Here is a 15,636-nt window from a genome sequence, read left to right on the forward strand (position 1 = left end):
CACCCACTGTCCCATTTGGTCCTCACCGACGTGCCAGCGAGGGTGCCGCGCTGACGCAGCCCTGGCAGGCAGGGTGGGCCACTGACTCCCCTGCCAGCCAGGGCCTGCCGTCTCTGCCCTGTCACCCTCGGGCACAGCGCATGCCCCTTTGTCTCCCCCACTTACCCCCTTTCCTTCCAGAACAGCCAGCTTCTCAGCAAACCTAGCTGTGTGGCTTTCTGGTGTGTGTGTGTGTGTCTCGGAGGCTCCGTTTCTTCATCTCTAAGTCAGGAGGACAGCTGTGGCCCTGCCTCCCCGCAGGGAGGCTCTGTGGCTCGGCCGGGGTGGGGTGGGCCTGGGTGGGCAGCCAGTGGATGAGTTGGAGGGGCCCCCCTGCCCGTGTGGGGCCAGAGCCCTCTGAGCCTGACTCCCCCGATGGAGAACGGGAATTGTGGTCCCATGCAGCCCCCCTGCTCCCAGCCTGCATCCCTGTGCTGCCCCAGTTTGACGTGGCAATCCCCAAGGCAGCCGGGCTTTCCATCACCGGAGACTCCTTACAGGCCTCACGAGATGCCCGGGACCCCTCCGTGGGAATTCTGCTCAGCGGGCTGGAGAGACCTGCCTGCACAACCCAGAAACACTTCTCCTGCACATGTGGGGTTTTCCTGTCCGGGTCAGAGCTGTTGGGCTAGTGGGCGTGTGCATGTGTGGTGTGTGTGTGTGTGCGGTATGTAGTGTGTGGGGTGTATATGTGGTGTGTGCAAATGTGTGTGTAGTGTGTATGGTGTGTAGTAGGTGTGTTGTGTAGTGTGTATAGTGTGTGTGTTGTGTGTAGCGCGTGTAGTGTGTATGTGTAGTGTGTGTGGTGTGTGTTGTATATATGTGTGTTGTGTGTAGTTTGGGTGTGGTGTGTAGTGTGTATAGTGTGTAGTGTGGGTGTGGTGTGTAGTGTGTGTACATATGTGTGTTTAGTGTGTGTGTTGTGTGTGTGGTGTGTATACGTGTGTTGTGTATAGTGTGGGTGTACTGTGTATAGTGTATGTGTAGTGTGTTTATATATGTGGTTGTGTAGTGTGTGTGTGGTGTGTAGTGTATATATGTGTGTGATGTGTAGCGTGGGTGTACTGTGTATAGCGTGTGTGTAGGTGTGTGTGGTGTGTAGTGTGTGTGTAGTGTATGTGTGGTATGTGTAGTGTGCGTAGCGTGTGTGTGTGTGTAGCGTGTGTGTAGCGTGTGTGGGGGCATGTGTGTGTAGCGCGGGTGTGTGGGTGTGGTGTGCGTAGCGTGTGCAGTGTGTGTAGTGTATGTGTGGTATGTGTAGTGTGCATAGCATGTGTGTGTGTGTAGCCTGTGTATAGCATGTGTGTTTGTGTGTAGCCTGTGTGTAGCCTGTGTGTGGGGGCATGTGTGTGTGTAGTGCGGGTGTGTGGGTGTGGTGTGCATAGCATGTGTGTGCAGTGTGTATAGTGTATGTGTGATATGTGTAGTGTGTGTAGCGTGTGTGTGTGTGTAGCCTGTGTGTAGTGTGTAGTGTGTGTGTAGCATGTGTGTGTAGCGCGGGTGTGTGGGTGTCGTGTGTGTAGCCTGTGCGTAGTGTGTGTGTGGGGGGGGTGTGTAGCCTGTGTGTAGCATGGGTGTGTGGGTGTGGTGTGTGTAGCATGTGTGTAGCGTGTGTGTGGGGGTGGGTGTGTAGCATGTGTGTGGTGTGTAGTGTGTGTGTGGGGGCGTGGGTGTGTAGCGCGGGTGTGTGCGTGTGGTGTGTGTAGCGTGTGTAGTGTGTGTGTAGGAGCATGTGTGTGTGTAGCGTGTGTATAACGTGTGGGGGCGTTTGTGTGTAGCACGGGTGTGTGGGTGTGGTGTGTGTAGCGTGTGTGTGTGTGTAGCCTGTGTGTAGTGTGTGTGTGGTGTGTAGTGTATGTGTAGCATGTGTGTGTAGCGCGGGTGTGTGGGTGTGGTGTGTGTATAGCATGTGTGTAGCGTGTGTGTGGGGGTGGGTGTGTAGCATGTGTGTAGTGTGTAGCGTGGTGTGTGGGTGTGGTGTGTGTAGTGTGTGTAGCGTGTGTGTGGGAGCATGTGTGTGTAGCGTGTGTATAACGTGTGTGGGGGCATGTGTGTGTAGCGCGGGTGTGTGTGTGTGGTGTGTGTGGTGTGTGTGTACTGCAGGTGTGTGTGTGTGTGTGTGTGTGTGTGTGTGTGTGTGTGTGTGTGTGTGTGTGGCGCGCATCTCTGGGAGCCCCGCTGCCGGCCCTGGACTCTGCAGAGCGCCTGCCCGGAGCCACACACCTTCATCTCCCGCCCTGGCTGCAGCGGTGGAGGCTGGGAGGCGGGGGTTCCAACTGGGGGGCAGGGGGGTCGGGGGGGAGCTGGGGAGAGCCGCTGCTGCCCCGTCACCTCACAGAGCGGAGAGAGACCCTCTGTCCCTGAGGGCACGCACTGCATTCACGGGGTGCCACATGACCCAGTCACCCCCCGAAGCCCCCCCATCACATTGGCCCGTACAGGTCTGCCACATGAGGTGGGGCACGCGGACGTGGGGGGTGTCGGGGGGTGTGCGGGGTGTCTGTGCGCGCTGCGCGTGCGGGGCCTGCACTGCAGCCGCCCCTCCCTGCCACACCGGGGCTCTCAGGGGCTCGCCTGGCCGCAGGAGGAGCAACCTGGGCCCGAGGAGGAAGTCTGCAGGGCGCGGCCCCGTGGCGCTCAGGTCGGCAGCTGGGAGAGTGCCCCAGCGGCCTGAGTCCCCAGCTGGCGGGAGCGGGCGGCCCTGTCTGCAGGGAGGGGCTGGACGTCTGGGGCTTGCGTGGGCCCCTGGGATGGCAGGATCCTAAAAAGCAAGGCGAGGGGGGGCCCCAGCTGCTGTGATGAATGACATCACCTGCTGGACAGTGGGAGCCGGCGCGGGGCCCATGGCGTCCTCGTGGGGTGCTGTCCACTCCAGGGCCTCTGAAGCCCCAGGTAAGCTCCGCTGACCACCTGCTGAGAGGAGGGGAGCCTCCGGGTCTCCTCTCCCCTCTGGGTTGCCTCTCCCTCTGTGACCCCAGGCAGGCAGGTAAGCCCCTGACCTGTGTGGGCTTCAGTTTCCCCATCTGTAAATGGAGTTTGTCTCCTGTGACCACCCCCGCCCCTGCAGGCCTGCAGGCCCGGAGATGGTGGAGCAAAGGCACCTAGAGTCATCCGGTGTGGCTTGGGCCACGACGATCCCCCCCCCCACCTTGCCTCTGGGGATAAAGGAGGCGTGGAGGAGGTGTGGCCCGAGGTGAGTCCTGGGGACGGTCAGGAGAACAGACGGTGTAGCTTGCTAACCTTGTATGTAAAGCACGAGATAACAGGCTCCGAGAGAGGGGCTGGCGATTTGCCTGTGGTGTGGTGTGCACTAGCCTCGGGCGATATTTGCGGAGCCTCCGTGGGGCTTCTCTGTCAGTACTGGGCTGTGCCGTCTGCTCAGTGGGCTGTCATGAGTTTGGAAAGCCCCTGGTACGGAGTGGGCACCGAGCTCATCTCAGGTCGGAGAATGACCTGTTGTTGCTCCCACGGGGGTGGCCCTCGTGGAGATCAGCAGCTGTGGGGCTGATTGTAAGGATACCAAGTGGCACCCTGAGCCTCGGGCCGGACCAGCCATGGTGTGTTCCTGGCAAGGAAGCCAGCCGCATGGGGCCCACCGAAAGCCCCGAGTTTGTCTTAAGCCCATAGCTTTGGGTACTGTCTCCTTCTGTGTCCCCGCATCTCAACCTTTACTGAGGCCCGGGCCTGAGAGTGAGTGTTGGTGTTAGTTCATTGCAGGCTCGGTGTTTGCTCACTGGAATTTATTCATCTTGGAAACACAGAGCTTGGAGTTTGGGCGGAGCACTGGGAGAGGCCCTACAAAGATGGAAGTCAAGATCCCACCCTCACAGGGGCTGACAGACGGGCAAACAGGGCAGCCCTCAGCCACCCTGGCAGCTCAGAGGAGGTGCCCGACCATGGGCTCATTGGGGGAGGCTTCCTGGAGGAGGCAAGAACTGGGCCGTCCGTCCCCAGGCATGGCCCGCCTTCTGGGTGTCTGGCCTGTCCCGCTGCCGTCTGTCTCTGCCCTTTGGCCCTTCTGCTTCTTGGGGCCTTGAAAGGCAGGCTGGGAGACTAGGGGGCCTTGGGGTCCAGCTGGCCAGGGTGTCTGAGAACAACTGGAGTCTGGGACTGGCCCTGAGACTGCCAGCCGCTGCTCTCGTGGTCCCCCAGATGCTCCTGGTGTGCTGTCTCCGCATGGGCCGGGTCTCCTCTCCCCCGCTCCCCTGGGCTTGCTGTCCCAGGGCCTCCCTGAGGAGTAGAACTGTTTCACTGCCTGCATCTCGCGTGCTGTGCTGCCTCGGGTGGGTGCTTGACCTCCCTGAGGCCCAGATGCCTCCTCTGCTGCGCCTTCCTCCCTGGCATCTTCAGTGTTCCTGGGAGGGTCTGCTGGGGAAGGAAATGGGCCTTCAGGTTGTACTAGGGCCACTGAGAAGCTGGGACAGCGTGACACCAGATGGGCCACACCTTGACGTGGCCCCTTCCAATGGTGCCTAGGCTTAGCACCTGTTTTCCTAACCTTCGTGGAGATTACTGGGAGGCTGGCCTTGCTCCTCCTAATAAGTTTGGCTTCATTTTGTTCGGTGAGTGTCTTCACTGGGCTGAGCATGGCTACGGATCGCAGCAATCCCCACACATCCCTGTGAGGCCAGTGCCATGGATCCCATTAAACAGATGGGAATACCAAGGTGTAGAGAAGTTCCGTGACTCTTCCAGAACCATCCAGTCAGCAAAGCATGAGCTGAGAGGACACACTTAACTGTGCAGGATAGCCCTTTGCTGGGGGACAGCACTTTTCTGGCCCTACAGAACGGCCAGCTCTGTCCCAGGGGGTGTGGCCCGTGTCCTCTCTTCTCGGGTGACCTTTCCCTTGCAGGCAGCCCTTAGAGACTCAGGCAGAGCTGCAGCTGTGTCCGGCTGTGCCTGGAGAGCTGGTCAGCCTCCAGACCAGGCTGTCGCGGCACTGGGGACAGGGCCCACGTGCTTTTCCTTCAGCTTCTTTCTGGTCTCTTTCCCAGCTAGACCCAGATGGTTTTCTGAAACTTGCTTACGTTCCTTTGGAAAAATGGCATCATTTTTTTTTTTTTTTCTGTAAAGCAGGAATAGAAATAGAAAATTGATTTATCAGGAAGAGTATAAAGAAGAAGATAAATATCACTTGTCGCTCGGGCCATCACGGCTAACATTTGGGAGGCCTGGCTGTCTGGTCCTCACTGCTGTGTCCCCAGGGCCTGGTGCCCAACAGATACTCAAAAAATATTTGTGACCAAATGGAAACAGTGAATGAGTATTTCTGAAAACTGAGATCAGAAATTATATTTGTTCTTTGGCTCTGTGACATTCACCTTCTCCTTTGGTGTCATTTACTTAACCATCCCTTTGGATGAGCATTGGGTTGCTGGGAAGAACACCTGTGTGTATGGAGAGGCCATATCTCTGGTGAGTCCTTACAGTGCATTCCTAGAGGTGGTGTCGTTGGGCCATGGGACGGAATCAAGGGGAGAGAAGCCTCCCCCATTCTGGTGCAGGATCTGAAGAGTGCTTCCTGCCGTCTCTTTGGGGTGGGGCGCCTTCTGAGTGCTGCTGTGCTGGTAAGGGCAGGCAGGTCAGAGCAGCAAGGAATGAATTATGGATTATGCTCTCATAAGTCACATCAGAGCAAATGGAGTTCATACTTATCTGCAGACACAATGTACCTTTCTGGAATCAATCAGTGGGGATGCTGATTCCCCCTGAATAATCCTGCGTGGCGTGTCGAGAAATGCTGCTCCCTCCTGTTCGAGAGGAGTATCACTGGCTTCCACCTCTGCCTTCCCAATCGGCTGGTTTGCACAAACATCCCAGTGCCCCTGGGCACGCTGGACCTCAGCTCACAGGCATTGCGGGTCTGCCGCTGGCCGGAAGTGCCGGCATCTGTGAGACCCCACCCAGCTCCCTGTCTGCCTGCCTGTCTCCCGACTCCCACCCCACAAAGCGGCTCCTGCTGAGGCCACTGACCCCCTATTCCTGAATCTGGTGGCCAGTTTCCCCTCCTCATCTTGACCTCCTCCTAAAACCCCTTCTTCCCTGAGCCTCTCTGGTCCTCCTTCTGTCTCCAGGCTGCTGGTGTCCGATCTTCCTTGCTGATTTCATGTCTTCTGTTCCACTCCAAAGCCTGGCATTCCTCCATGCTGGAATGTTCTCCTCTTATTCTGCATTCTCTCCCAAGGCGATCTAATCTCATGGCCACCACTGAATCACTCTGTGGCCTTAGGTAGCTTACTAACCCTCTCTGTGCCTGGATTTTTTTCTCATCTCTAAGATGGGCCTAATATCTGTACCTGTCTCTCCAGGTGCTGTGAGGACTATATGCTCCCCAACTCCTATCACAGGGCTTGACAGATAATAAGTGCTTCATTCATTCATTCATTCATTCATTCAACAAATGCTTCTGGAGTGCCTCCTGCATGCTGAGCTCTGAGTCCAGGCACAGAGGATGCAGCGAGAATAAAACCGACCCAGGCCCTGCTTGCTTGGAGCTCGCATCATGGCGTAGCATGGTTTGTCATATGGAAAAGAGCAAGAAGGCAGAGCAAGGGGCCTGCGGAATGAGAGATGTGCTGTCAGAGGCAGGGCAGCGTGGCGTCAGGCTGGCCCAGGGCTCGGGGTTTGGATTCTGGGTTCAGACTCACCACGTCCAGCCCAGCTGCGGAGCTTGACTGCGTTAATGCTGTTGCCTCACCTTGGCTATGTGACTCTTGCTAGCACTCAGCCTCTCTGTGCCTCAGTTCCTCATCTGTGACACTGGGCAACCTCACCTACCTCACAGGGCAGTTGTGCGGATTAACGAAGGGTGGTCTAGGTGTCACACCCAGGATGCAGCGGTACTAGATGTCACTCCAGGCCTTGTTTTAAGGGCTTGGGCTTTGCCACCATGTGGGCTGTGAGGGTAGCCCTACCAAACGAAGGGCCCGGGCCTCCCCAGGAGGAATGTGAATGCTGGTGATGCTGTTAGCTCATCACGACGCCCCTGTCAACTGGGCAGCCACTTGGGCCTGGCCTGGCAAGCATAGAGGCCTGGAGGGACTGCAGGCGCTTCCACTGGGTGCAGAGCTAGCGGCTCAGGGTGACCAGTGCTGTGCTAGTCTGGGGTCGGGGAGAGGGAGCCACCGACCTTTATGAAGTCAAAAAGGCCATTTTTCAGAGTGCAATCCTCAGATCCTACTCCAGAGTCACCTGGGAGTGTGGATGGAGCATCCGGATTCCTCGGTCCCACCATGCACCTCATGCTCTGAGCTCAGGGCTCCACAGGGACCCGCATTTTGGAACAAGCACCCTTGGTAACTGGGGCTCACTGACGGCTACAGCTGGTGGTTTACAGGTTGCTTGGGGGTGGTGGTGTGATCCCCTCTCGAGAAGGACAGAGGTGCACCAGAACTGCTGAGGGTGTGTTCGCCCAGGAGCATCACCTGGGTGCTCGTGAGAAATGCAAATCAGATTCTCTGGGGTGGGCGCAAGACTCTCCACCTTTACGAGCTTCCGAGAGATTGTGTGGCATCCAGTGTGAGAAGCACTAGGTCAGTGTTGTGAATGGCGGGGCCTCCGTGGGATGAGCAGGTGCGTGGCCCAGGCAGGGAGACCTCAGCCAGCGCTGGCTGCCGTTGTGTTTGAGTGCTCAGGCCAGGACGCCAGCCTCTCTGTCTCTCTGCTAACCTGGACTCCCTCCTCCCCAGCGTCCCAAGTGATGGTGGTTTACACGGAGGACAAGCTGAGCCCTGCACACCTGGTTAGCACGGCGGAGCCCGTAGCTGCACCTGCTGGCTGGTGGGTGTGAACCAAGGGATCTCAGCGTCTCAAGCCAAGAGGAAGCATGTCTAAGAAGAGCCGGAACAAGGGCGAGAGGCCCGAGATGGAGGCTGACGCCGTGCAAATGGCTAACGAGGAGCTGCGGGCCAAGCTGACGAGCATTCAGATCGAGTTCCAGCAGGAGAAGAGCAAGGTGGGAGGGGTGCGGGCCCCCTTGCTCCACGGAGGAGGGGGCGCTGCGAGTTCCCTGGCGGGGGTCTTCCCAGGCTGGGGTTGGGGGTGGGCGCTCAACCTTTGCACCTCACCTTGCCCCTTGGTGAAATGGGTATACCATCAGTGGTGGTACCACGTGGGTTCCAGTCTTGGCCCCCTCCTGTCTCATTGTGACCTTGGACCAGCTCCATCACTGTCCATCCATGCCATAGCGCCCTCACCTGAAAGATGGGGTCACAACTGCCCCCCCCGCCCCCGATGGACCTGTGGGTAGGAGTTAGGAGGCGAGGGTACTAAAGAGCTTCCGGCAGAGTCTGGGTCTGGGATGGGGCTGTTGAGCTCTCGTGGGGCGAGAACGAGCTTTGGGGCTGGTCAGTACAGTGCCAGGTTGGGTGCCAGGCAGACTGTAGGCATCCAGGTCAAGTGCAGCTGTGACGGGCAGCCTGGCACCGTGGAGGAATAATAACCAGTCAGTTCAAAGTCCTAAAGATCCGGTGTCATGGATTCAGAACACAGCCCATCAGTGTTGTCACTCGGGTGGTTTGAAGGCCAAGCAGGACGGGGCTCTGTGGTGTCTGTGGGCGAAGAGAAGGGGGTGGAGCTTGCTCCCCGGCAGCCTGAGTGGCCGAGGGTCTGGCCTGTTCTGGGCAGGGTGGGGGAGGTTATACCCAGGCCCTGAGGTGGTGTGCCTTCCAGCCCTGCCCGCAGCACCGGGAGCCTTGGGAGGGACTGCTGGGGAATTGGCGTAGGTGTCCGTCTTGTTGAGCGCACTGGGACTGGGCAGCAGCAGGGGGCCAGATGGGGTCCAGCTCCCAGGTGGGGAGGGGCTGGGGCCTGGGCCCTGACTCAGTCCCCTGCTCAGGACAGCGCCATGGAGAGCAGAGGTAGAGGCCAGGACCTGGAGGAGAGGAAGGTTGGACTCCTGGAGCTTGGGGACAGATGTGCCCCCTCCCATCCCCAGACACTCAGGGCCCCACGCCTGGGGCGGTCCCCCTCTGCCAACCTGTCCACGCTTTGTACAGCTCAGGAGGGATTCACCTGCTGGGATCCCTTGGGGCTGGCAGGCCCCACCCCGAAGTAGCAACAGCAGCTGTGGCCACCGGGAAGCAGAGGTCGTTCTGCCAGGGCTCCATCCCACCCCCACCACCTGACTCACCCTGAGGTCTCGGGGCAAGCCATGTGACCACCCGTGCCTCAATTTTCCCCTTTGTTACATGGGGTCCTCTGATGTGCCTGCCTCCCTGAGTCATCTGAAGAATGGGACAGTCACACACGTGTGTTGCCTGTCACACACAGTCACCCGGCACTTGGCTGTGACATTTATTACGTGTCTACTATGCAGGTCATGCCAGGTGCCTTCGACGGCCTCCTGACCTTGGCAGTGACCTGTGAGGTCCGGCGGGGGGGGGGGGGGGCTTTCTCCAGTTGATAGGTGAGCAAACTGAGGGTCAGAGAGGAGAGGTGACTTGCCCAGGTCAACTAGCTTGCCGGGGCCACCATCACAAAGCACCACAGACTTGGTGGCTTAAACAACAAGAAATTTATTCTGGAGGTTGGAAGTGGTAGATGAAGGTGTGGGCAAGTTGGTTTCTCCTGGGGTAACTCCCTCCTGGGCATGGAGATGGTCATCTTCTCCCCCGTGTCCTCACATGGCTGTCCCCATCTCTTCTTTTAAGGACACCGGTCATAATGGATCAGGGCCCACACAGATGACCTCATTTGACTTAATTACATCTTTTCAGATTTAATCTCCAAATACAGTCACATTCTGTGGTCACGCGGGTTGGGACCTCCATTGGGAATTTGGGGGACACACCTCCACCCATAACAGCAGGTCTCAGCACAGGTGTAGGTGGTGGCACTGGGTTGGGAGCCAGGCCGCCTCCCTGCGGGGCATGCCCTGGCTGCCTGATTTCTCAGCCCAGCCACCCCCACGGCCCCTCGGGAGGGCTTTCCCCGTGTCGCTGCTTGGGGAATTTCTGTTCTCAGAGCAGTCAGCAATGTGCTTATGGGCTGGTAGGAAAAACAGAAATAGAAACTTTACAGTTGCGTTTAAATGATATTTTTATATGATCTTATAAAATTGTAATTGATGCTGCAGTTAAAGTGTTGTCATTTTCCCAGAGGATCCTGTTGAACACCGTAGGACGAGGGGAAGTGCTAACTGTATCTGTTGATTCATTCATTCAGCAAGCCCCTGTGCCATCGCTCCGTGTTGCACGGGAAATATTAGGACACGGAGTAGGGGCAAGAGAGCCCAGGAAGGCTTCACAGAGGCCGTTTGGAGCCGGCTCCTAAGGCTTTTGCTGGCTAGTGAGCCAGGGAACGGTGCTTACATGGTCCCAAGTGTCCAGCAACACCCATGAGTTCCTGACTTGCCGAGGCCCGGGTCTGGGGTGGGCAGGGGCAGAGCTGGGGTGTTATTGGTTGGGAGGTGGCTGCCACAGTCAGGGTGGTGGCAGGGAGTGGGAGAAGCGACCAGGCCTGGAAATGGGGAGCCAGCACTGACAGATCGGATGAGGAGTGGGGCGGGGGGGGGGGCAGGGAGGCTGACTTCCCTGCTCCAGCCCAAGCTTCCCCACGCCAGCCGCCCTCCCCACCTCCCCCCGGGTGCGGCCCCTCCCAGTCAGTTTGCTCTTGCCTCATCTGGAGCCAAGGGCTGCGGAGTGGCGGGTGTGGGCCCCTCCCTCCTGCTGTGCCTCTGGACTTGGGGAATAGCTTGGAGGCGTCTGGCAGGTGAAGTGCCGGCTGCTTTTTAGACTTGCTTAGCTCGATGGAGTAAGGAGCATGTGCTCTGTACACTGTGGGCCAACCCAGCCTTGCTCTGCTGGACTTGGGTTGTGGCCCCTGGGCTCGGCCCTCGGCTCCTCAGGGCAGAGCCGGTGGGACCCAGCGGGGCTTTCTCCCTTGACCTCGTCTTTTGTCAGCATCCCTGCCTTACACACGGTGTGGCCTGGCCGGTCTCAGCAGGCCCACCCTGCACCCCTCCACATTCTTTCCTCCTTGTCCACATGTGAGCAAACTGCCCTTTATCCACTCATCTGCCTTTGGCTTTCCTCCGCCCGAGTCCTCGTGGGTAGCTGCTGCTGTCCCGTTTCAGAGTATCTAGTCAGAGTTCTTCAGAGAGGCACGGAACCACACCAACCAGTGTGTGTGTGTGTGTGTGTGTGTGTGTGTGTGTGTGTGTGTGTGTGTGTGGATGGGGAAGGAGAAGGAGACAGATATTTTTTTAAGAAGTTGGCTCACATGATTACGGAGGCTGACAAGTCTGAACTTTGCAGAGCAGGCAGCTGGAGATTTCAGCAAGAGTTGATGTTGCAGTCATGAGTCTGAAGCAGTCTGGAGGCTGAATTCCTTTCTCATCCTGGAGCTCAGCCTTTTCTCTTGAGGCCACCAACAGATTGGGTGAGGCCCAGCCTCGTTATGAAGGGTCAGCTCCTTTACTCAAGGTCTGCTGACTTAAATGTGAATCACATCTTAAAAAAAAATACCTTCACAGCAACATCTACATTGGTGTTTGGCCAAATGACCTGATCCCATGGCCCTGCCAAGTTGACCTGTGACACTAACTGTCTTGAGGCTCAGTATCCCACATCAGTGCAGGCTGGGGATGCGACCAGTCCCCTCCTTCCGACTCAGGTCCTTGTCAGCAATAACCAGGGAAATCAGAAGAGTGTGACCTTCCAGAAAGGACAGTGCCAGAAACATTTAATGCCTTGCTGGGGCAATCATGTTCAGTATTTAAACTTCTGGTTCATTGGCACTCAATCCATTAGGAAAAGACTCCTACTTCCAGCCCTGGGAGAGGTAGACCCAGAACTGATGGGGTCCCCCATTTTATTTCTGTGGTTGAGCGTATTCGACACAAGGAGATGCTGATCTTGTGTCTGCCTGGGCTGGTTTTGCTTCTTTCTCTGCTGTTGTAAGTGAGGGCTGATCAATACCCAGGCTCAGTGTGTAAAACTCCTCACCCAAAATTAACTTCAACATGTCTGGGGAAACCTGCCGCCTCCCACGGAAGTAGCTTGTCCTCGGTGCGATATAGTCGGTTTCTGTTTTCTGGAAACTGGTGTGATTTAGAAAGCGAATGGATTGGCAAGGGTTCCTGCCGAGTGTGTGTTTTGTGTGATCCTTGAAAAGGTTGAATAAAGCATTTTGGAGTGTTTTAAGAAAATACTCCTTTGGCACATTTTACAAAGCAATGTTTTAAGTTTTGCTGATTCGATAAATACACTCAGGCGGGGTTGGCAGCCTGGTGTCTGCGGAGCCAGGCCCTGGGGCCAGGTGCCTGGGGGTGAGCGTGGCTCCGTCCCCTGCTGGCTCCTGCCCGCGGGCAGGTCGCCACTGCTACTTTCCAGCAAAACAGGTACCTCCCTCTCAAGGCTCCTAGGAGTTAAAGTGGGGGAACCGTGGGAGCCCCCAGCCTATGGAGGGGGCAGCTTAGTAAGGGTGGTTGCTCCCCGCATGCCCCTCTCTGCCCCCATCTTCTCATCCTCCCTAAGTCCCCAGTCCAGTGCGTAGGCCCTGGAAAGGTATTTCTGGAGTGAAATATGTTCCTCTTTGGTGAGAGATGATCTCTGCCTGTGTGTCTTGTGTTTTGCGATAGATAAATTGTGCTCTCTTGTGAATCTCCAAATTGGAAGAGATGTCAAAGTCTTGACTGTCCTCTCCAGCATCTTCAGATGTTTTTTCCACCTCTAGAGAAATTCTCAAGAAAATAGTAGGAAATATAGTAGGAAGGAAAAGAGGTGGGGTTGGTGAGGGTCAGGACTGTGGGGGTGGCATGAGGGGGAATTGGGGTGCAGGGACCTGGGGAGGGTCACGGGGCCCTTGTGCCCAAAGTGGCATGGGGAGGTGGCTGCTGGGTCTGGCTGGCTCCCCCAGCTCTGACCCTGACCACCTCTCCCGGGGCTCCGGCCACAGGTGGGCAAACTGCGCGAGCGGCTGCAGGAGGCCAAGCTGGAGCGGGAGCAGGAACAGCGGCGGCACACGGCCTACATCTCAGAGCTCAGGGCCAAGCTGCATGAGGAGAAGACCAAGGAGCTGCAGGCACTGCGCGAGGTGCTCATCCGGCAGCACGAGCAGGAGGCGGCGCGCACGGCCAAGATCAAGGAGGGCGAGCTGCAGCGGCTGCAGGCCACGCTGAATGTGCTGCGGGACGGCGCGGCCGACAAGGTCAAGACGGCGCTGCTGGCCGAGGCGCGAGAGGAGGCGCGCAGGACCTTTGATGGCGAGCGCCTACGGCTGCAGCAGGAAATCCTGGAGCTCAAGGCTGCACGCAAGCAGGCCGAGGAGGCGCTCAGCAACTGCATGCAGGCCGACAAGACCAAGGCGGCGGACCTGCGCGCTGCCTACCAGGCACACCAGGACGAGGTGCACCGCATCAAGCGTGAATGCGAGCGTGACATCCGCAGGCTGGTACGTGCTGCCTGCACCCCTTCCCAGCTGGCCTGCATGCACCCTTTTCTTCCCGCCCACATGCATCCTTTCCTTCATGCATTCTTTCCTCCCCCGCTTGCATGCATCCTTTCCTTCCCATAGGTGTGCAGTGAAAGCAAGAGTTTTGAGGACCCACTGCGCAACAGACGTGGTTCTATGCATGGGGCTTCTAGCAAAGCCCCTCCCCGTCCTAGTGGTGGTAAAGAGGCTTTGGGCAGTTAGAACTCTTCCTGCTAGGTGTCGGATCCTTGGTATTTCATGGAACAGCTCAGAAGCACAAGTTTCTCGCCTGTAAAATGAGGTTAATAGATAAGGGGCAGGGTTATTGGAAGAAAGGACTGTGGAAGCTTATTGAAGTGCTGGGCATTTATTTATTCATTTCATTAATAAACCGGAGCACATTTATACCTCCAGGTAAGACGAGTACATAGGATTAGGCCAGCCATTCTGTTGCAACAACTGGGGAAGACCATAAATTGCCAATAATAGTATTTTTAAAGACTGGAGGGCTTTGGAGGTTCTGAGGTCTAGAAGAGCTAAAATCTCAAAGGGAGGAATGAGAGCCTGCCCAAGTGAGCCGACAGTTACCGGCCACTGTCTTCCCTGGGGGGCATTTGCTCATCCTGGGTGTGGGCTGGGGATTGGGCTTCCCCCAGCAAAGAGACTCCACCAGGGCTGAGAGAGGTGAGCAGGGCTTTTTGCCATCTCTCAGGGTCAACATGACAGATAGGAAACTAGAGGATCCCACACATGGGGCCGGTTTGCATTCTAAAATATTCACTGAGTTCTGGGGTGATGTGGGAGGCCAGTGAGGCTGGGCAGAAAGGCAGAGTGAAATCTCCCAGAGCCATACCATACTTAGGAAACAAAGCTGGCCAGCCGGAGGGGCTGCGACAGGCACCCCACCAGTCTGCCCTTCGGGACGACTGTCGGACTTGGAGCCTGTGCGCTGCAGAAGGTTGAAAAGGCAAGTAAGCTAAGCTTCTCAGACTAGAGTCAATGACAGCAACAATAGTGATATTTATAAGAGGTGCGTCTTGATTATGAGGACAAGGTTAGACTGAAAACTGTAAGGATGAACATAGGTACAACATCCAAACACTAAGCAAAAGAAAGCTGGTCTGACTGTATTCATGCCAAAGATCTTAAGGCAAGGAGTAAAACTAAAGAAAAGTAGGGACAATTCTTAATAATAAAGGGGTCAATTCTTAATAGCACTTAATAACAAAACTTCAAAACGTGCAAAAGAGAAACATCAAAATTAAAGGAGAAACAAATCCACAGTTATAGTTGGAGAATAGCACTCTGTCTCAGCAAGTGATAGAAGGCATAGGTAATAGATGAACAAAGATACGTAAGATTTAAACAGTACAGTGAACTGACCGGAGCTATACTGACAGAACACAGTATTTTAGTAGCTGCAGATACGATTCTTTTCAAGGGGACATACACACTTTCTTTCAAAAATTGTGTTCTTTAGAATAAAACAGATTTTAGACAAAAAGGAAGAAAGAGTGAAAATCAAACTTCCAAGCTTCCATCTCGAGAAGAAAGAAAAAGAACAGCAAATTAATCTCTGAGAAAGCAGAATGAAGGGCCTTAAAGAGCAGGAATCACTGAAGTAAATCAGTAAAGAAAATCAACACATCAAAAGTTATTAGAATAGGTCAACTGATAAGCTCTGAGGAACACGGATGAAGGGACAAAGAGACAAATCCCCAGTATACAGACCGTAAAAGGGGCACTACCACAGCCCCTACAGAAACGAAAGAGACAGTACATGTACTTTGTGAACAGCATATCTAACTTGGATGAAGTGGGCAGATCTCTTGAACAAGTACAACTTAACCAGACTGACACTATAAGAAATAGAAAATGTGAGTAGTCCTGTGGCTGTTCAAATTAAATCTGTAATTAATAGTTTTCCCACAATGAAAAGCCCAAGCCCAGAGGCTTCACAAGTAAATTCTTCTAAGTATTTAAGGAAGAAATAAAACTAATTACACAGACTCTTCCAGAAAAGAGAAATTGGGAACATATTCTAATTCATTTTATGAAGGCAGCATAACTCTGATCCCAAAACCAATGATACAAAAAGAAAAGAAAAAATGTAAATCGTCCTTTGTAAACATAGACATGAGTACTAAATAAAATATTAACAAATAAAATCCAGCAATATAT

The 15,636-nt window shown here is 55.5% G+C and overlaps 1 protein-coding gene across 10 annotated transcripts in view; it reads left to right on the plus strand.

Moving 5' to 3' along the window:
• LOC113924622 (janus kinase and microtubule-interacting protein 1) overlaps nucleotides 1-15,636 on the plus strand; it is a 251,395-nt gene that overhangs the window by 54,235 nt on the left and 181,524 nt on the right. For all 10 annotated transcript variants that reach the window (XM_027598636.2, XM_027598634.2, XM_027598644.2 and 7 more), the window contains exons 2-3: nucleotides 7,731-7,996; nucleotides 12,940-13,434. In XM_027598636.2, the coding sequence (XP_027454437.1) occupies nucleotides 7,868-7,996; nucleotides 12,940-13,434 (624 nt within the window). In that variant the 5' untranslated portion in view covers nucleotides 7,731-7,867. The remainder of the gene's footprint in view (nucleotides 1-7,730; nucleotides 7,997-12,939; nucleotides 13,435-15,636) is intronic.

This window comes from Zalophus californianus, chromosome 2 (assembly GCF_009762305.2).
Source record: "Zalophus californianus isolate mZalCal1 chromosome 2, mZalCal1.pri.v2, whole genome shotgun sequence".
In the NCBI taxonomy this organism is placed as follows: Eukaryota; Metazoa; Chordata; class Mammalia; order Carnivora; family Otariidae; genus Zalophus; species Zalophus californianus.